Source organism: Moschus berezovskii, chromosome 19, assembly GCF_049115385.1.
Source record: "Moschus berezovskii isolate FMDL1 chromosome 19, NW_MosBer_1.0, whole genome shotgun sequence".
Lineage (NCBI taxonomy): Eukaryota > Metazoa > Chordata > Mammalia > Artiodactyla > Moschidae > Moschus > Moschus berezovskii.
Window position 1 is genome coordinate 50341226 of NC_142478.1, and position 19992 is coordinate 50361217.

The 19992-nt window shown below is 44.5% G+C and overlaps 1 protein-coding gene across 1 annotated transcript in view; it reads left to right on the plus strand.

The window, feature by feature from the left end:
* Positions 1 to 1490: 1490 nt before the first annotated feature.
* TMEM132D (transmembrane protein 132D) overlaps positions 1491 to 19992 on the plus strand; it is an 892244-nt gene continuing 873742 nt past the window's right edge. The window contains exon 1 of the mRNA XM_055405442.2: positions 1491 to 1801. Within this exon, the coding sequence (XP_055261417.2) occupies positions 1723 to 1801 (79 nt within the window). The 5' untranslated portion in view covers positions 1491 to 1722. The remainder of the gene's footprint in view (positions 1802 to 19992) is intronic.

Genomic DNA, 19992 nt, shown 5'->3' on the forward strand with positions numbered 1-19992 from the left:
AATGAAACCCAGACAGACACTCTTTTGAAAATTTGCAAGCTAAGCACCCAATGATATATTTTTGCAATGAAGGACATATAAAATAAAACTTCTGTGGCTTCCTTGGCTGAATGATAATGACTCATTTTTACCTAATAAGGTAAAGTCACCTCATTTGATCTGGTTGCTGTCGGTTTACAATACTTTTTAAATATTCAGACCACTTTCTCTCACTCTCATTTCTGATTCGGGTAATTCAAAGGCTCCCATGGAGAAGTCCTTGGGCTAAAATCAGAGGCTGATGCTCTGGAGCCTTGGTTTCCGGTATTTCTTAATTAGGCATTCAGGAAGGATAAATGAAGAACTCGTCTTTTATCTTCTCAAGGCCAAGTTGGCCCTGAAAGAATCCATTCCCAGTTCCAAATGGGCCAGAGGGGCGTCAGGACGGCATTCTTTTAAGATCAGTGACTTGGTAGTCATTCCAGGATAGAGGCGGGGTGAGGCCAGCCTGACCCTCAGGACGGCTGGCAAGTCGAAGTCCTCCTCCCCAGATATCGTTGGGGAAGATCCAGCGCGGAGGTGCGGGGCTCTTTACAGTCATCTTCGCGTTTACTGGCAGGCGGAGAGCCTTAGAAACCCCCAGGACAGATGACCTGCCCTTAGCGTGAGGTCTGACTAGCAGGAGAAAGTAGATGGCCTTCTTGACACCTGTTGGGAGAGTGGGCAGCTCCCTGCCGCCTCCTCCGAGCTGGCCGAGCCGGCCGGGTACCAGCCAGCCTCGCAGCCGCTCCACTGCCGCTCCCGCGCGCAGGGAGGGGGTGGCCGCGAGGGTGGGTGATGGGGCAGACCCGGAGAGGTGGGATTGGCTGTGCAGATTGGGGCTTGCGGCTGTCACTCCGAAAGGGTGGGGCTTTTTAAAAAAAGACAAATTTTTCAGGCAGACCCCGAGTCCGCACCCGGCACCGCGGCGCTCGCGTCCGTGCCGGATGCAGTCTCCGCGGAGCGCGGGCGGCGCGCGGGCGGCGCGGTCCCCGGGCCCGCGGGTCCTCCTCCGCGCGCGGCTAGCGCGCCTCCCCCGGGCGGTGGGGGCAGCCCTGCGTCCTCGGAGCCAGCGGTGCGCGCCGCGCGTTTAGGGCCCCGCGAGCTGGAGCCCGGGCGGGAGCCGGGCCGGGGCTGGCGGCGCGGGCAGTGACTGCTCCCAGCCAAACTTTGGCGCCGGTGCGCGCCCCGGGGCGCGGCCGGGCGGGATGGGGGCCGTGTGCCCGGGCGCCCCGCGCCGCTCCGGGCGCCGGGCCACCCGGCCGGGGGTCCCCGCGCCGCCTCCGCCCGCGCCCCGGGCGCCGCACCCCGGCCGCCCCGCCGCCCGTTAGCCTACCCGCGTCCCCGCCCTCCCGGAGGTGCCCTTTGGGGGCCACCTGGGGGCCAGTCCTCGCTGGGTAAACGGAAAGGAACAAATTCGCGTAGATGAAAATAAAAATATCCTGGTGGGGGTGAAAGGGAGGTGGGGTTTGCCTGCGCGCGCGTTGGCCTCGGGAGAGCAACTCCGGAGCGGCGTGCGGTGTTGCCTCCCGGCCGGCCATGGACTGGCGGGAGGAGGGCGCAGGGCGCCGCGGCCGCTCGCGCCCCTAGCCCGGCGCTCCCTCGCCTTCCCGCCCGGTTCCGACCCTCGGGGAGCTTGGCGACCGTGTCTTCATCGCCCAGACGGCGCCGGGGAGCCGAGGATCTGCGCTCCGGGTCTCCGGGATGTGCGCGTCTGAGATGGGGACGCTGTGGCACCATTGGTCCCCCGTGCTCATCAGCCTGGCCGCCCTCTTCTCCAAAGGTGAGGAGACGCCGCCGCCGCCGCCGCCACCTGGGGCCCCAGGACGAACTTTGCCGGGAGTGAGTGTGTGGGAGGGTGTGAGTGGATGGGGGTGGCCGGGAGAGTGGGTGTGGGTGTGCGTTGGTGCGTGTGCAGGCGCGCGCGTGCGGCAGCCAAGGTCCTCAGCAGCCCCTTTGCAGCAGGTGCCTCCCGGGAAGACTTGGGCGGGAGGCCCTGAGTGAGAGTGCCAAGGGCGGAAAAATAGCCCTGTCCACCTGGCAGCCTCGGGGAGGGGGTCTTGTGGAGAGACTTGAAAGGAGACGTGGGCCCTGGGAGGGCTGAGGAAGATGTCCGAGGAAGGGGTTGAAATGACCTCCTGGAAAGGTTCTGGAATTTGGACTTGACTTTTTCTGCTGGCAGGCACCCGTGAGGATATAATTCCAGAGCGTGCCTCTGTATGGGAATGCGGTTGAGTGCATCCGTCGGCTGCGACGCTTAAGAGATGGGGCTAGCTCTGGAGAGGTGGCCCTGAGTTTCTCTAAGAGAGGTTTTGGGGGCAGGCTTCTCTTCCTTTGCCTTCTGTGGCTGTTTGTCCGGGGGCAGCATCCGTGAGGGTTGGGCGCAGACTTTAAACCGTGCTTATCACCTGCGTTCCCCCAGCAGAGCCCTTGATTTGCAGCTGCCAGAAAAGCCGGGATTCCCCATCTGCTTCCCTTCTGTCAGCATCCCTCTCTGTCATTGGTACAGCAAGTTGGAATGCTCAGGATACGAATTCCTTGAAGGGAAATTATTTGATTCACGCGTGAGGTTGTAGAAAAGATCAGCAGTTCTTCCTACTTACTGATCAGGACTCCTTATTTGTGTGTGGCTCCTTCTCCCAAGAGCCTCTTTCCTACAGAGAGAGAGAGAGATTAGAAGAAATGTGGAGCTTTTTAGCAGTCGCCCATGTGTGTCCCCAAATCCCTGTAAACAGTTTTTGTTCTCCGGAGAAGATTTCCGAGATGAGATCTCTCTCAGAAACTTCAAAGCCAATTATCATGCACAGAGCCTTTTAATTACAGGAATTTTCTGTTCTCAGAGCCCTTCCGGCATCGCTGAGGTTACATTGCTTTAGATCTGACAATGGCCGGCTTTTGTGCTGGTGTGATTTAGGAAGAGGGTGACCCATGCCCATTCTGCTTGGCTGTCTTTTCAAGTGTGGTCTAATGGGCTCATGTCTCCTAATTATGAGTTAGAACAATTCGGAGGGCCAGCGCCTCCGGGGTTTTGGATGTGCACAAGAAGACCCAAGAAAAGATTGATGAATTTGGTGAAGCCAACCCAGGCAGACGTGAGGTTAAAAAAACCTGAATCCACAGCAACAACAGCCCAGAAGACTTGCCTTTTGCTACAAGGCATGTTTTTTATTGGCTGTCGCTTGATTTGATAATAGGAATGGACTCCTGTGTTTTATGCTGCAGCAACAAGGTTTTACTAAGAAAGGCACAGAATAGCTTTGTAAATATGACCTAACTATTGTGTTTCCTTGGTTAGGTACATAGTTCTCTTACTGATTTCCTTATCAGACTGAGTAGGGTTGAAAAGAAATGTTTTTCCCCTGTTAGTCTCTTGAACTTTTTCAAGTGGAAACACTGAAAATGTACTTAAAATGGGAAACTCTGATGTGAAGGTCTTGGCTTGTGGAAAGATGCTATAAGCCCAGCCTGTGGCATATTTTGAGTTGAACACCCCTAAAACCATTCTGTCTTATAAAATTTCCTGGTGCAGATAATAATGGTATTTTAAATGCAGGGACCATGCAGTTCTTTTTCTATTATGTTCAAGTCACTTTGCGCTCTCAGATCCTCTGACTGCCTGAAAGTTCTGAACCAGCTTGAAATCCAAGATGGACTATATTTCAGAGGATTTTGACTGGAAGAAAACATATGCGTAGACACACACCCATCCAAAGTACCCAATTTATCTGGGTCCAGTGGAAAGATGGAGATTACTACCAAGTACTAAATATTGCTTCAGTGTATTATTGTTTTTACTGCATTGCTCTAGTTCTTTCTAAAGATGAAGCTTTAGAGGAACAGATGTGCACATTTCAACAACAGGCTAAAGTCTTTGAACTTCACATTTGTTTAAATTTTATGCACAGGAGGTGACTGGACATAGAGCAACCTCATAGATCTTTTGAAAATCAAATAAAAATAATATTTCATTGCTTGCACGTCTATCCCTTGGGAACTGGGAACTCTGCTATGACACAAAAAGTTTGATCAACACTGTTGTCAGGCGGTCCCAGCCTTTACTGGAGAATGGTCTTTTAGGTCAGATCATCGGATGGCTTGTGTCTTAAATTTAGGATATAATCTTACTTGAAAACCATGCAGATTACAGCTGTGCCAGCTTGCAAATGTGGTTTACTATGTTGCTATTGGCTTGGTAGAAGGGGGCGGGGCATGGAAAGGAAAGGGTCCCAAAGACAAGTTAGTGAGACTGTTAAAGCAAGTTCACCTGTTGGCCACATAGTGAGGCCAGACAAACTGAAACGTCAGAATTTGCAACAGAGAAAGGTTTATTGCAGGACCATGCAAGGAGACAGGTGACTCATGCCCTAAAAATCCTCAAGCTCCCTGAAGAGTTTTGGCAAAGCGTTTTTAAAAGCCAAGTAAGGGAGGTGGTGGTGGGGTCACAGGGTACCTGATCAAATGGTGCACAATTCTCTGGCTGGATGAGGGAACAGGACGGGGTCACAGGGGTTAACTTTATCTATCCTTAGGCTCCAGGGGGTGTGGGGCTATGTGCTATTGGTCCTTAAGTAGTTAACATCTTCCATTTGGTAGTGGGGTTTCTTGTCTGCAAAGCGACTCAGGAAATGTGCATCAAATACTATTATTTAGGTACTTCAGGGAGGAGCTAAAGCAGAGGATTTGGGGAAAAGCCTGTCCCAGGAAGGTCCCAGGGGTTCCTTCTCTTACAAGAGTGTGCGTGTGTTAGTCGCTCAGTCGTGTCTGACTCTTGGTGACCCCATAGACTGTAGCCCACCAGGCTCCTCTGTCTATGGAATTCTCCAGGCAAGAATACTGGAGTGGGTTGCCATTTCCTTCTCTAGAGGATCTTCCCGACCCAAGGATCGAACCCTGGTCTCCTGCATTGCAGGCAGATTCTTTACCATCTGAGCTACGAGACTTACCAGACTAGTGAGGGGCAAAGAGCTGGGCAGGCTTTCAGTACAAAATCAAGAAGGTTGCCACATGTAGGCTGCTTATCATGACCCTGACCTGCATCCCCCGGAGTTGTGTTTTCTTGGAAATGCCAATGAGAAGCAGACACTCAGAGGCCTAGGATCCCGGGAGAGGAGCTGCTGGGGTGATGGGGCACCGTCTTCAGGCTGCGCCGGTCATGTGCTCCACCTGCATCCGGAGGAATACAGCCAGCCTGCTGGCCAGTGGCACTGTGAGGTCACCTTCTGCAGAATGTTTCCACCTTGATAGCTTTCTTCTTAGGTCAGAACTGAAGTGTCCGGGTGGCCAAGCATCACTTCTTATTTAGGAATATCTTCCCACGTCCCATCCTTCTGGACTGGAAGGAGCTTCAGTTTACAGCAACACTTTGTCTGGGCTCTGGGGGAGGAAGGCATATTCCAGGAGGGAGCGTTTTGGCGGGTGTGTGTGTGTTTGAGAGAGAGACAGAGACAGAAACAGACCAGACTTCACTGCTTACATTTAAACAGTGTCAAAATTAAAGGGCTAGGAAATGGGGAGACCATGAAATTTCATTTTTCCTTAATTAAAAAGTTAAATGCTAAATATGATTTTATAAAAAATACTTAAATTCATAGAAAGTTAGAACTCTAAGTATTCAGATCTGCTTAATTTATTTCAATTCTGAAAGCCAAGGGAAAGTGAAAACCAAAACCAAAACTCCAAAAATACCCTATTGCAGAAGCTTACTTGTTGTTGTTCAGTTACTAAGTCATGTCTGACTCTTTGAGACCCAACAGGCATGCCTAAGCTTCCCAGTCCTTCATTATCTCCCAGAGCTTGCTCAGACTCATGTCCATTGAGTCAGTGATGCCGTCCAATCATCTCATCCTCTGTCGCCCCCTTCTCATCCTGCCTTCAGTCTTTCCCAGAATCAGGGTCTTTTCCAATGAGTTGGCTGTTTGCATCAGGTGGCCAAAGTATTGGAGCTTCAGCTTCAGCATCAGTCCTTCCAATGAATATTCAGGGTTAATTTCCTTTAGGATGGACTGGTTTGATATCCGTGCCGTCCAAGGGACTCTCACGAGTCTTCTCCAACACCACGGTTCAAAAGCATCAATTCTTTGGCGCACAACCTTCTTTATAGTCCAACTCTCACACCGGTATGTGATTACTGGAAAAACCATACCTTTGACTAGATGGACTTTTGACTTTTACATTTTTACACTTCTGCACTTTACCCTTGACTTTCACATTTTTAAAATTCATCTGTCCGTTTGTCCATTCACCAGTTTATTCAGCCAGTCATTATCCATCCATGTATTCGTCCATGTGTCCATCCATCCATCCGTTCTTTCATGTATGTAGCCACCTACTCATCCTTAAGTCTAAAAAATTTGATAGTTCAAAAAAATTTCAAAGAGCACAGAGCCATGCAGGAACTATTTGCCAGTGTTCTGAGGACACAGGATTAGGAAGGTGTAAAGTGATTGCTGGCCATTTCTCTAGCTTGTAAAGCGCACAAATCATCCACGATTTTAAGTTGTGAGCTCAGACCCCTCCTGTTCTGTTTCAGTTCCCTCTTTCTTTCCTCTTCTGCTTTTCTTGGTCCCCTCTGCTTCCTTATTTTATCACAGTAGGTGCTTTTGGAGCACCAATTGTATATTACATACTTATGCTGGCTGTAGGATTACAGCAGTGAGAAGAACCCAGACAGATAAGGTTACTATCCCCCCAGAACTGGTAGTTTATAGAGGAGACAGGGAAAAGTGCTTAACTGTATAAAATTGTAAGGCTTCTCTGGTGTTCTAGTGGTTAACACTCCACACTCCCAATCCTGGGGGCATGGGTTTGATCCTTGGTCTGGGACCTAAGATCCCGAATGCCCCCTGGCACAGTCAAAAATAAAAGTAATTATACAGTACGTAAAAACGTTATATAAAGGAATGCCAGCTTTCAGCTGTGATGTGCTTGAGGCACAGAGCAATCATCTCTGAGTACAGGTACATTGGTCTTGAACTTAGCGCTTCTGGGGAGTGGCTTAGTGTTAACAGAGAGCCGGTATATGAGAGGGAGGGTGCAGACACGTACGTGGACTCCAGAGGGCAGTGTGTCTGGGCAGAGAGAGCAGTAGAGCTTGTGGTCCTGCATGAAGGGACAGGATCAGGTCACACTGACCTGGGGACAGGCAGCAGTCAGAAGGGGTGTGGAGGTATCTGTGGCATCCAATCTTAGTCTTCTGCATTGGCAGGTGAATTCTTGACTTCTGAACCACCCGGGTGATGCTAGTGGTAAAGAATCCACCCGCCAATGCAGGAGACATAAGAGGCGTGGGTTCTGTCCCTGGGTTGGGAAGATCCCCTGGAGGAAGGCATGGCAGCACTCTCCAGTATTCTTGCCTGAAGAATCCCATGGACAGAGGAGCCTAGCGGGCTACAGTCCATGGGGTTTGGAAGAGTCAGATATGACTGAAGTGACTTAGCACGCACTCATGAGTCACCAGGGAGAGCCCAGATGTCTTTAATCAAGGGTCTGTAAATTTCTTGTAGCTTCCTTAACATCTTACCACAAACAAGGTGACTTAAAACAACAAAACTTCATTCTAGCATAGTTCTAGAGCCAGTAGTCGAAAATCAATGTCCCTGGGCCAAAATCAAGGTGTTGGCTAGAGGCTTTAGGGGAGAATCTTTTGGGTCCTGGTGACTGCCTGTAGTCCTTACTTTATGGCAGCATCACTGCAATTTTCAAGGTTGCAGTTTTCCCATCTCTGTTCAATCCTCAGACCTCTTCTGTGTCAAACCTCCTATGCTTCCCTCTTACATAAAGATACAAGTGATTGGATTTAGGGACCCTGGTGGGCTTCCGTCTATGGGGTCACACAGAGTCGGACACGACTGAAGTGACTCAGCAGCAGCAGCAGCAGCAGCAGGGAATAATCTGGATTGTCTCCCATTCTACTGTAATCACATCTGCAAAGACCCCCTCCCTTCCCCCTCAATAAGGGAACATTCACAGGTTCAAGGGATTTGCATATAGACATCTTTTGGAGGGCACTTTTTACAGGGGTAGCATTTTAAAACTATTTTGTCTCCTCTAAAGTTTTCAGTACCTATAGAAGCAACATCTGTATTTTTCTATCTGCTTTCTCTCCAGTACTTAGTATAGTACTTTGGACCATTCAGGGGCACAATAAGTTTTTAAGTATCCTTAGGACTGTAAATTATTGTTAAAAGAAACTTTGTGTGACAGTAAAATGGTTTGATGCTGGTTTTGTTTTTTTCTCCAGTAATTCAAAGTGCCCCAGGACATACTTTGGTCGATAATAATAACAGCGAATTTTAAAGTAATTATTGCATGCTAGACACTGAGCTGAATGATTGATGAAAATGGTTTTTGTGAATTTGCAGATAAACCCAGTGGGGTGGATTTTATTTGCCCCATTTTGTAGATGCAAAAATGGAGACTCGGAAAAGTAGTGTCCAAGATCTTACAACTAAAGCAGCGTGGTCTGAATTCTGATGCCGAAGCACCTCACTGTTAGCTTTTTTACATCCTGCTCATGTTTATGTACGTTACTAAAAATGAATCCCTTTGTCAGGCAAAAATTATGTCTGGTGCTGAACTTGATAAACTTTGTGTACAGAGTGGTTTCCCTGGAATTTCAGCTCCGAGCCTTGGATGTGGTTGACGCTCATTATTTGTTGCAGGAAATGAATAAGTGAATATCCTGTTTGTTTTTTTTTTAATTTTCTCAGTCTTCATTTTTCCAACAGCAGTTGGGAAAGATAGCAAAAAGGGATTAAAACATAGATTTTTAAATATAATTTTATTTATTTATTTGGCTGTGCTAGGTCATTGCTGCGGGCTACTCTCTAGTTGCGGTCCGTGGGCCTCTCACTGTGGCGGATTCTCTTGTAGCTGAGCGTGGGCTCTAGGCACAGGGGCTTCAGTAGCTGTGGCATGTGGCCTCTAGAGCACAGGCTCAATAATTGCAGCTTACGGGCTTAGTTGCTCCGTGGCTTGTAGGATCTTCCCAGATCGGTGGTTGAACCTGTGTCTCCTGCACTGGCAAACTCGGATTTCTCTTTGCTGAGCTACCGGGAAGGCCCTAAAACATAGATTTTAGTCCCAAGGCTGTCACAGGGGTGGAGGAGGTGACCTGATGATGAGTCATGGTGTGGTTGTCTCCAAGGCCAGGAGGCTGAAGCATCTTTGGTTGTGCTCCCTGAATCCCAGGATCCCATCATTCATTCATCACCCCAGCTAATACGAGTGGGTCCTGGTGGAGGGGAGACTGACGTGACCGCTGTTCTAACAAGACTAAAACTCTGGGTGACTCAGGTGACTCTTTAGTACTACTGTAAAAAAAGAGAAAGAAGCGTGCAGTGTGAAGGCAGACAAATATTTTTCCTGTTTCCAGACGGAGAATGTTAGGTTCTGTGAACATATGGATCGGTGAGTTTAACTTATGATGCCAGACCACAAGCTTGAATGAGTTATGGGGAGAATATTGTGCGGGTTCTGGCAGATGTGAGTGGTGATCACGGGAAACCAGCATGGATTTGTCATGACATGAGACCAGAGACTCAAGATATTTTGGTATCACTTTTATCATTCATTTAAAAATCTGCTTTAAAAAAATCTATAGGAAGAATTAAGAGGAACACCCAACAGCTTGAAGCCAGGGTTGTATTCATTTCAATGTCAGTTTTAAGGGTCCCTTTTATTTATTTTTAATTTTACTGTTTTTCAAGATTTGGCAACTTTTAAAATTTTGTTTATTTAAAAAACTTAAGTGTCAGGGAACTGATATGTTCTTAAAATCTTTATTATTTTTTATTGAAGTATAGTTGATTTACAGTGGTGTGCCAATCCCTGCTGTACAGCAAAGTGATTCAGTTATATCCGTATAGACATCCTTTTTTAATATTCTTTTCCATTATGGTTTATCACAGGATATTGAATATAGTTCACTGGGCTATACAATAGAACCTTATTGTTAACCCATCCCATATATAATATTTTGCATTTGCTATTCTCAAACTCCCAGTCTTTAACTCCCGCTCCTCCCCTTGGCAACCACAAGTCTGTTCTCTATGTCCGTAAGTCTGTTTCTGTTTCATAGATAGGTTCATTTGTGTCTTATCTTAGATTACACATGTAAGTAACATCATATGATGTTTGTCTCTTTCTGACTTACTTCTTTTATCTCTAGGTGCATCCATGTTGCTACAAATGGCATTATTTCATTCTTTTTTATGGCAGAGTAATATTCCCTTGTGTATATGTACCACATCTTTATCCATTCATCTGTTGATGGATATTTAGGTTGTTTCCATGTCTTGGCTATTATGAATAGTGCTGTTATGAACACAGGGGTGCATGTATCTTTTTGAATTATAATTTTATCTGGATATATGCCCAGGAGTAGGTCTGCTGGATCATATGGTAATTCTATTTTTAGTTTTCTGAGGAACCTGCACACTGTTTTCCATAGTGGCTGCACCAGCTTTCATTCACACCAACAGTGTAGGAGGGTTTCAAGGGTCCCTTTTATACAAATGTATCATCCAATATGTCTGTCCTGTTAACTCTCAGAAATTAAGAATCCATAGGGAAGGAAGGCCTTTGAACTTAAACAAATTTGTGAAATACATTCAAAAAGAGATTAAGCACATATTGTCATGACAGGACAGCAGTAACCAAGGTGAGAAATACATTTGAAAGAGTTGAAAGGGAATAAAACTTTTCTCCCTCTCTTTTTCTTAACCACAGCCTAGAAATGAGACTGAGATATACATTTGAAAAGACAGGAATTCACAAAGAATTTTTAGCCATTAGCGACATAAATTATTTTCCGTGTGAGAAACAAATTCTTATGTTTTAGGGAGAGTTTCTGTGCAGACTCACGGCAATTAGATTTGATTTTTGTTGTTGTTTTTGCTTCTGTGTTTGGTCAGGAAAGCAATGTCGGTAGATTGGGGGGATGCTTAAATTATAATACAACTTGCTGAAGTTCTCAGATTCTGGACACAGGGACTTCCCTGTTGGTCCAGTGGCTAAGACGCCACGCTCCTAATGCAGGGGGCCTGGGTTCAATCCCTGGGACCTAAGATCCCACATGCCGTGGAGTGACTAAGCCCGTGAGCTCCAACTAGAGCGTTCTTGTGTTGCAACGGTTCCAGGTGCCACAATTAAGCCTTGATACAGTCAAATAAATAAAATAAATATTAAAAAAAATCTGTCTCCTTTCCAAGTTGCTTTTCTAAGAAATCCTTCTTAGGCCTTAATAACAGGAAGAAAAAAAAGAAAAAAAATCTGTGTTTATCCTGAGAAATAGTTTACACTTCATCCTAAGAACACCATGAATTTTCTAAGTGAATTTCCAATTGTCTGTCTTTGCTTGAACTCCTAGGAGTCTTGGAGCCAACTTCGCTATTTATAAGTCTAGGAACTTAAGAGACACATCTTGTGACTCAGCTCCAGCCTTGGCTTTATTTTATTTTCCTTATTCTGTCTCTCTTGTCTGCCTCCTTGCCTACTTTTTCTTTCCCAGTGCATTTATTTTTTGTAAGCTACTTCAAAGTAATCCTGACACAAGGGAGAGGTAAAAATAAATAATCTCACTCCCTGAAGATGACTGCTGCAACAGTTTGATGTCTTTCGTTTTACTTGTTTCTCTATGAACTTTTGAAACAGTTGTGTTCCCTTGGTCTCTGGGACACATAATTGGTTTTTTTACTTTTTTGAGTTCATATGTTTATGTAAGCATATTTCTCATGTTTTAAAAATGTATCACAAATATATTTTTAATGTCTTTGCCATAGCTTTAAATTTTCAACTCTTGCTACACAATTATATAATTTATGATTTTTTTTTTCTGTTGTGAGGAAATCATTATCTTTGTGCATAATTTTTGCTTTGAGTTACTTTCTTAGAATCACAGTTAGTTAATGACGGGGCCAAAGAATATATTTAGAGATTTGCTGCCAAATTCTTTTCCAGGAGGGCTCACCTTTTTGATGCAAGTGTTGGTGTTACCTGGAAGCCACCATCATGTTGAACCTTGTTGCCCTTAGTGATGGCACTGGGTGGCTGCTGTACCCCCACAGTCTTTGTAGAGTGCCTTGGTGGCCCTGAAAAGTGTTCCAAATATAGATAGAACTTATGACTGCCAGGGGGAAAGATGAGAGAAGGGATAGTTAGGGAGTTTGGAATGGACATGTACACACTGCTTTATTTAAAGTGGATAACCAACAGGGACTTACTGTATAGCAGAGGGAACTCTGCTCAATGCTGCGTGGCAGCCTGGATGGGACAGGAGTTTGGGGGAGAATGGATACATGGATATGTATGGCTGAGCCCTTTCAATGTCCACCTGAAACTATCACAACATTATCAATACCCCAATGTAACATGAAAAGATTTTTGTTGTTGTTGTTTAAAGAAAGAGACTACATGGAGGGAGTCACATCAAGAATGTGACTTCTATGGGCCTGAAGATGTTTTCCTTGAAATGTGGTCAAGCCCCCTGAGACGCTTTGTGTCTAAGGGCTGTGGGGTTGCAGTGGATGAAGTCCAGTCTGTGGCCAATGGGGAAGACTCAGAGTTGCATACAGAGGGTTCTTCCTGGGATACTTTGCTCAGAGGACCTCAGTCAACAGGTGTTGTGGAGGTAAAGACTGTGGCTTCAAGGTGAGGGAAAATGAAAATACATTTAGAAATGGAGTGAGAAGGATTTGATTAGTTACCTGGGAAGATGAAGCCCCTCCAGGACAAGCTGTTTGTGAATCACCATTATAGAACAGAATCGAAACAGCAGGTGGACATTTAAACCCAGAATTCCTTGATTCTGTGATGTTGATAGAATTTGAAAGGCCCCCTGCTGCCTAAATACCGCAAAAAATATTCAAGTTCAGCCCCAAGATTGACCTAGTTCTCATATTTTGTCTCCAACTGGGACTGTCACTCGTACTGAGCACCAAGGGCTTTGATTTATTTATCCAACAATTATTTTTTGAGGCCAAATTATAAACACAGTGAGACAGGCTCCGAAGATAGAGCAATGAATATGAAATCAACTCTGCCCTTGAAGTGGGGGAGACTGAGATGTGAACCCCTACCTGTCTCTAGTAAGCAGCTGAATGCAGATAAGGAAAATTCATTGATGAGGTGGAGAAAGGAAGGAAAGCAGCCTGGGTTTCCCTTTAAAGACCTTGAGAGTTTTTTTTTTTTTGGCTGTGCCATATGGCATGTGGGATCTTAGTTCCCTGACCAGGGATCAAACCCAGGCCTCCTGAACACAGAGTCTTAACCACTGGACCACAGGGGAAGTTTCTAGAAACCTTTTCTATGGGCTTTGCTGGTTCTCAGGAACCCAGAGATTCCTGTCAACCTTGCTATCAGGACTCCAGTCTCTTCGGTTCAGAAAGACACACCAGAAGGGATCTGCAGTGGGTGTGAAATGTGCCAGTCTTCAGTATCTGCAGAAATTCCCATCTTGTTAAAATTGATTTTCATGACATTGCAAAAAGTCATGTTAAAGTATCTCAGTTGTGTTCCTTTTCTCTTCCCAAGAGGATTGTGGGAAGGAAATACAGACCTTAATGTGTGTTTCTCACGTTCATGGTCATGATGTTGGTGAACAGGTGCTCAGTGAATGGGCTGATTCGATTTTGATTTTTCTAAACAGCCTTCTAGGATTTGAAAGTATTCCTTGGGTTTCTTTGAACTGGAGGCTCTCAAGAGGAGATACTGTTTTATCCTCCCAAAGGCCTCTAGATTACTGTCTTCAGTCAGCCTTTAACAGATGCTGTGAAGGGAGAAATCAAAGTGGGACTTCAGCCGTGAGGATACTTTCTTTTGAAATAGGAAGCAAAGTGTAAGAGAATCCCCAAGAAGCCATGGGTTGGATGGGAGAATTCTGCTTGAGTGTGATTTATTTAAGGAAATACTTTCTAGTGATGAATAGCAAGACATATTTTGGTTGCAGGTACAAAACAAAAATCTAAAATTGCCTAAGGAATACGTTAGTGAGGGTGGGCTAGAATGATGGGTAGGCTATGATGTAATATATATGTTGCACATATATCAATATATTACACACATACATTATACATACACATATACATTCAGTTCAGTTCAGTTCAGTTGCTCAGTCGTGTTCGACTCTTTGCGACCCCATGAATCACAGCACACCAGGCCTCCCTGTCCATCACCAACTCCCAGAGTTCACTCAAACTCACCTCCATCGAGTCGGTGATGCCATCCAGGCATCTCATTCTTTGTCATCCCTTTCTCCTCCTGCCCTCAATCCCTCCCAGCATCAGAGTCTTTTCCAGTGAGTCAACTCTTCACATGAGGTGGCCAAAGTATTGGAGTTTCAGCTTTAGCATCAGTCCTTCCAATGAACACCCAGGACCGATCTCCTTTAGAATGGACTGGTTGGATCTCCTTGCAGTCCAAGGGACTCTCAAGAGTCTTCTCCAGCACCACAGTTCAAAAGCATCAATTCTTCAGCGATCAGCTTTCTTCACAGTCCAACTCTCACATCCATACATGACCACGGGAAAAACCATAGCCTTGACTAGACGGACCTTGGTTGGCAAAGTAATGTCTCTGCTTTTTAATATGCTATCTAGGTTGGTCATAATTTTCCTTCCAAGGAGTAAGCGTCTTTTAATTTCATGGCTGCAGTCAGCATCCGCAGTGATTTTGGAGCCCCCCAAAATAAAGTCTGACACTGTTTCCACTGTTTCCCCATCTATTTCCCATGAAGTGATGGGACCAGATGCCATGATCTTTGTTTTATGAAGGTTGAGCTTTATGCCAACTTTTTCACTCTCCTCTTTCACTTTCATCAAGAGGCTTTTTAGTTCCTCTTCACTTTCTGTCATAAGGGTGGTGTCACCTGCATATCTGAGGTTATTGATATTTCTCCCGGCAATCTTGATTCCAGCTTGTGCTTCCTCCAGCCCAGCGTTTCTCATGATGTACTCTGCATATAAGTTAAATAAGCAGGGTGACAATATACAACCTTGAAGTACTCTTTTTCCTATTTGAACACATATATATTACATGTACTCATATTCATACATGAATAAATGTCCATGTCTCTGTGGCATAATTTGACAAAAATTTATTTCTTGTTCGCTTAGAGTCCAGTCAATCCTCTTAGACTTTGTGGTTATGCCATTTTGGACACATGGCAGCAGGGGATGAGAGAGCTAGGAGATTTTGTGGGATGCATTTAAGGTCCAGATTTGGAAATGACTTCATTGCACCCGCATCCCATTTATCAGCATTAGAAACAGATCCTCCATCTAACCGCAGGGAGGACTGGGACATGTAGAGAATAATGTATATAGTTGTTCAACATTAACAGTCTCTGCCTAAGGAAAAGAGAATGAACTGATTCACACAACTGAAATCCCGGGCATCAGGCAAGGCTTGATCCAGGTGCTCACATGATGCCTGAAATCTCTTTGCTTTAACTATATTCATTCTAGTCTAAGACACACTGCCCTTCATTTAAGCAAGATGTTCCACCAGCTCAGAATTACACCTTTTTAACCCTAAGTTTAGTAATTAGAGAGTTTCTCTTAACAGTTCCATCAAAGTTCTGGTCCTGACTCGTAAAGGCCCGCATTACTCCATGAGCCTTCCTGCATCATTCACTGAGCCAGAAGGGCGGGATGGAGCAGCCTGATTGGCTTAAGTTTAGTCAATAAGCTCCTGCTTTAGAGCTTGGAGGAGGAACCCACCGAGACCACCTCCTATGAAAATGAGGGGTATGTTATGCAAAATAATCCTTTTGCCAAATTGGGGAAATGGATGCTGGATGGTTGATAAACAGCAGTATTTCATTGTTAGGATCATTTTCATTTTCCAACCTAATAGGAGAATATTCACATGTTCTCTCCTTTGTTGCTGTTCAGTCATCAAGTCATGTTTGACTCTTTGTAACTCCATGTACTGCAGCCTGCCAGCCTTCCTTGTCCTTCACCACCTCCCTGGAGTTTGCTCAAACTCATGTCCATTGAGTCGGTGATGCTATCCAGCCATCTCATCCTCTGCCACCCCCTTCTCCTGCCTTCAATATTTTCCAGCATCAGGGTCTTTTCTAATGAGTCAGCTCTTTGCATCAGGTGGCCAAAGTATTGGAGCTTCAGCTTCAATCCTTCCAGTGAACATTCATGGTTGAGATCCTTCAGGATTGACTGGTTTGATCTCCTTAGTGTTCAAGGGACTCGCAAGAGTTTTCTCCAGCACCACAGTTCAAAGGCATCCATTCTCACACAGGTGACAACTCCCAGTACAGAACTGTCCCCTCTCTGATAAGTTACTTTATCCTTTGAATGTTTGTTTAAATGTAATGTACGCTTTCCTTTCCAATGATTGTAATTTTTCAGCATCCTTAATGAGATGTAAAAAATATGCACAATGGAAATTACCATTGTGAATAAATATTTGCATTATGGGCTGTTAAAAGCAAGCATCAAAACACACAATTGCTTGTTTTACAAGCATTCAATATTTTGAAATGTGAGATCACTGAAATGACTGAGAATTCTATTGAAAAGGGAGAGAGAGCAGCTTAAATCATATTATTTACATTTTCAAGGGAGCGGCGCCAACACAAGGAGGGAAAACAGTGATTTTGATGTACAGAAATGTAAAAGTGGCTCACCACTGTGTTCTGCCTTAGCCCTTTAGGTTCTGCATATCTGGTTCCCATAAAGCTAGTGTTCTGCTTGATTTCCTTAATTAGGTAATACACTTTAGGGAGTTGGGTTTTTGCCTGTACTTCAGATAAATGTAACCTTAAAACAAAGGGGAAAAACAGTTTCCAGGGCATTCTGGTATTACAGATAACCTAATATTTACATTTTGGAACAGACCAAAGCTTGCAGTGCACATTTGGGCCAAATGTCACCTTTTTACTATCCTAAAGTTATTTTCCTGGAATTGTTTTGGATGTGGAAAAGAGATGTTTAATAGGGAAAGGACATTATTACTATTCTTTTATGATTGAAATTTAAAAGCAGGCCTCATGAATCTAAAGGAGGCGAAACAAATAAAGCAATAGGGTGCCATAAGCCTTTAACTGGTAGGGAAGGAAACATGCTTTTTTTTTTTTTTAAAAAAAAATGCTTATTAAAATGTAGTTGATTTGCAATGTTGTGTAAGTTTGAGGTGTACAGCAGCGTGCTTGAGTTATACATACATATGTATATATGTGTATTCCTATTCCTTTTTCACATTCTCTGCCATTAAAGCTATTGAGTATCTTTTTAAAAAGCCTTCAGATTTCCTCCTGTACTTGTATCTCAGAGGTGTGGCTTTTTTTCCCTAAACTTGTTTTTTTTGTGTTGGAGTATAGCCAATGAACAATGTTGTGATGGTTTCGGGTGGAGAGCAAAGGAACTCAGCCATGCATGTGCAGGTATCCTTTCTCCCCCAGACTCCCTCCCATCCAGACTGCTCCGTAACATTGAGCAGAGTTCCCTGTTGCTGTACAGTAGGTCCCTGCTGGTTATCCATTTTAAATATAGCAGTGTGTAAGTGTCCATCCCATGGGGTCATGGAGAGTCAGACACGACTGAGCGACTGAACTGAACTGAAGTGTCCATCCCAAACTCCCTGACTATCCCTTCTCCCCATCCTGGCAACCTTAAGTTCCTTCTCTAAATCTGTGAGTCTGTTTCTGTTTTGTAAATAAGTTCATTTGTATCTTTTTTTTTTTTAGACTCCACATATGGTCGATCTTATACAATATTTCTCCTTTATCTGACTTACTTCACTCATTGTGATAATCTCTAGGTAGAGGTGTGCCTTTTGATTGACAGATAAGTGTGGTGGTGTATGTGGCCTGCAAATACATGATATGTGGCTTTTGTGGTGAATGTCCTGTCAATATTTTGAGATAGGATATTTTCATAAAGTGTGGATTTTCTGGGTTTTTTTCAGTGATGAGCAGCCCTGATATTTCTGCATGTCAACAGTGGTTCCAAGCTGGGCATCTGCTATTCCTACCAGTTGCTCTGCACTGGGTGCATCTTACTACACATCTCTTTTTTTTGTTTTCCTAGTTACATTATCCCTGGACTTGAACTGCTAGAGAACTGGTACCCTGGGTTTGGGTGTCTGTCAAAAGTAGGGAAATGAACTCTGGATGGGAATCGCTCTGTTTCTTGAATCCACAGAGCTTCACTCATTTATATTATTTTGCTGGGCTCTGGGAATGTGTGAATTGACAGTCCCTGCTGGATCATATTTCGGAGAAGGCAATGGCAAGCCACTCCAGTACTCTTGCCTGGAAAATCCCATGGATGGAGGAGCCTGGTAGGCTGCAGTCCGTGGGTTCGCTAAGGGTTGGACACGACTGAGCAACTTCACTTTCACACATTGGAGAAAGAAATGGCAACCCACTCCAGTGTTCTTGCCTGGAGAATCCCAGGGACGGGGGAGCCTGGTGGGCTTCCGTCTATGGGGTCACACAGAGTCGGACACGACTGAAGTGACTTAGCAGCAGCAGCAGCAGCAGCAGCTGGATCATATTTACCTTAGTTTCCAGGAATTGTTTGATTTTTGTGTTCTGCTTTGTTTTTACATTATTTATTTGGAGCAGTGCCCTTGACATATATTCTAATATATGCATGGAGGGGTCATGCAAAGACCTTCCGAGGGGTATGTAAGTGGAGATATTTTCAAGGAGATGTATTTACAAATCCTCAACTTCTGTATGTATTCACTCTTAAACTTGACATTCGTAAATTAATTTGCAGTTGCACTGTTCATCTGTCTCCCTTCCTCTGTCTCTCTCCCCTACACTGTCACGCACACACACACTCACACACACACACTCACACACACACTCTCACACACACTCACACACACACTCACACACACACACTCACACACACACTCACACACACACACTCACACACACAGTCACACACACACTCACACACACACACTCACACACACACTCACACACACACACTCACACAGTCACACACACACACACACTCACACACACAGTCACACACACACTCACACACACACTCACACACACACACACTCACACACACACACACACACACTGACACACACAGTCACACACACACTCACACACACACACTCACACATGCACACACAGAACTTATTTGATTTTACAATAAAAAGTTAACCTCTCATCCATCTAATGTCTTACTATGATGCATTTCTCCCAGGTGTTAAAACCTCCTCAGTCCCCCCAGGAAAATTAGTAATTAGTTTGACCAGTAATTAGTTTAACCAGTTTAATACTCCCTTCACATAGCTCATTGAGAGGTACATTTACAAGAAGAGAATTATTCTTTATTTTTTTTTAATTATTTATCAAAATGTGTAATATACTTATGTTGTATCATAATCATGATTGTAACAAACTTGATGAAGTTTGTGAATACTGAGAATTTTACAGTCTTAAGAAGAAATGAAAAAACTTAAGTTCAGTATCCACACCTGTATTTTTATTGTAGGAATGTATCAAAGGTGATGGGTATACATTACTTTCAGGATTAAAAGTATATTACAGTTGGATATTTCCATGTCTTGGCTATTGTAAATAGCGCTGTAGTGAATATTGCGGTGCATATATCTTTTCAAATTATCGTTTTCTCTGGATATATGCCCAGGAGCAGTATTGCAGGATCCTATGGTAGCTCTGCTTTTGGTTTTTAAAGGTGGCTCCATACTGTTCTCCATAGTGGCTGTGCCAATTTACATTCCTACCAACACTGTAGGGAGATTCCTTTTTCTCCACACCTTCTCCAGCATTGTTCTTTGTAGACTTTTTGATGATGGCCATTCTGACTGGTGTGAGGTGGTACCTCATTGTAGTTCTGATTTGCATTTCTCTAATTATTAGCAATGTTGAGCATATTTTCATGTACCTTTTGGCCATCTGTATGTCTTCTTTGGAGAAATGTTATTTGGATCTTCTACCCACTTTTTTTTTTGTACAGTTCTTCTGTG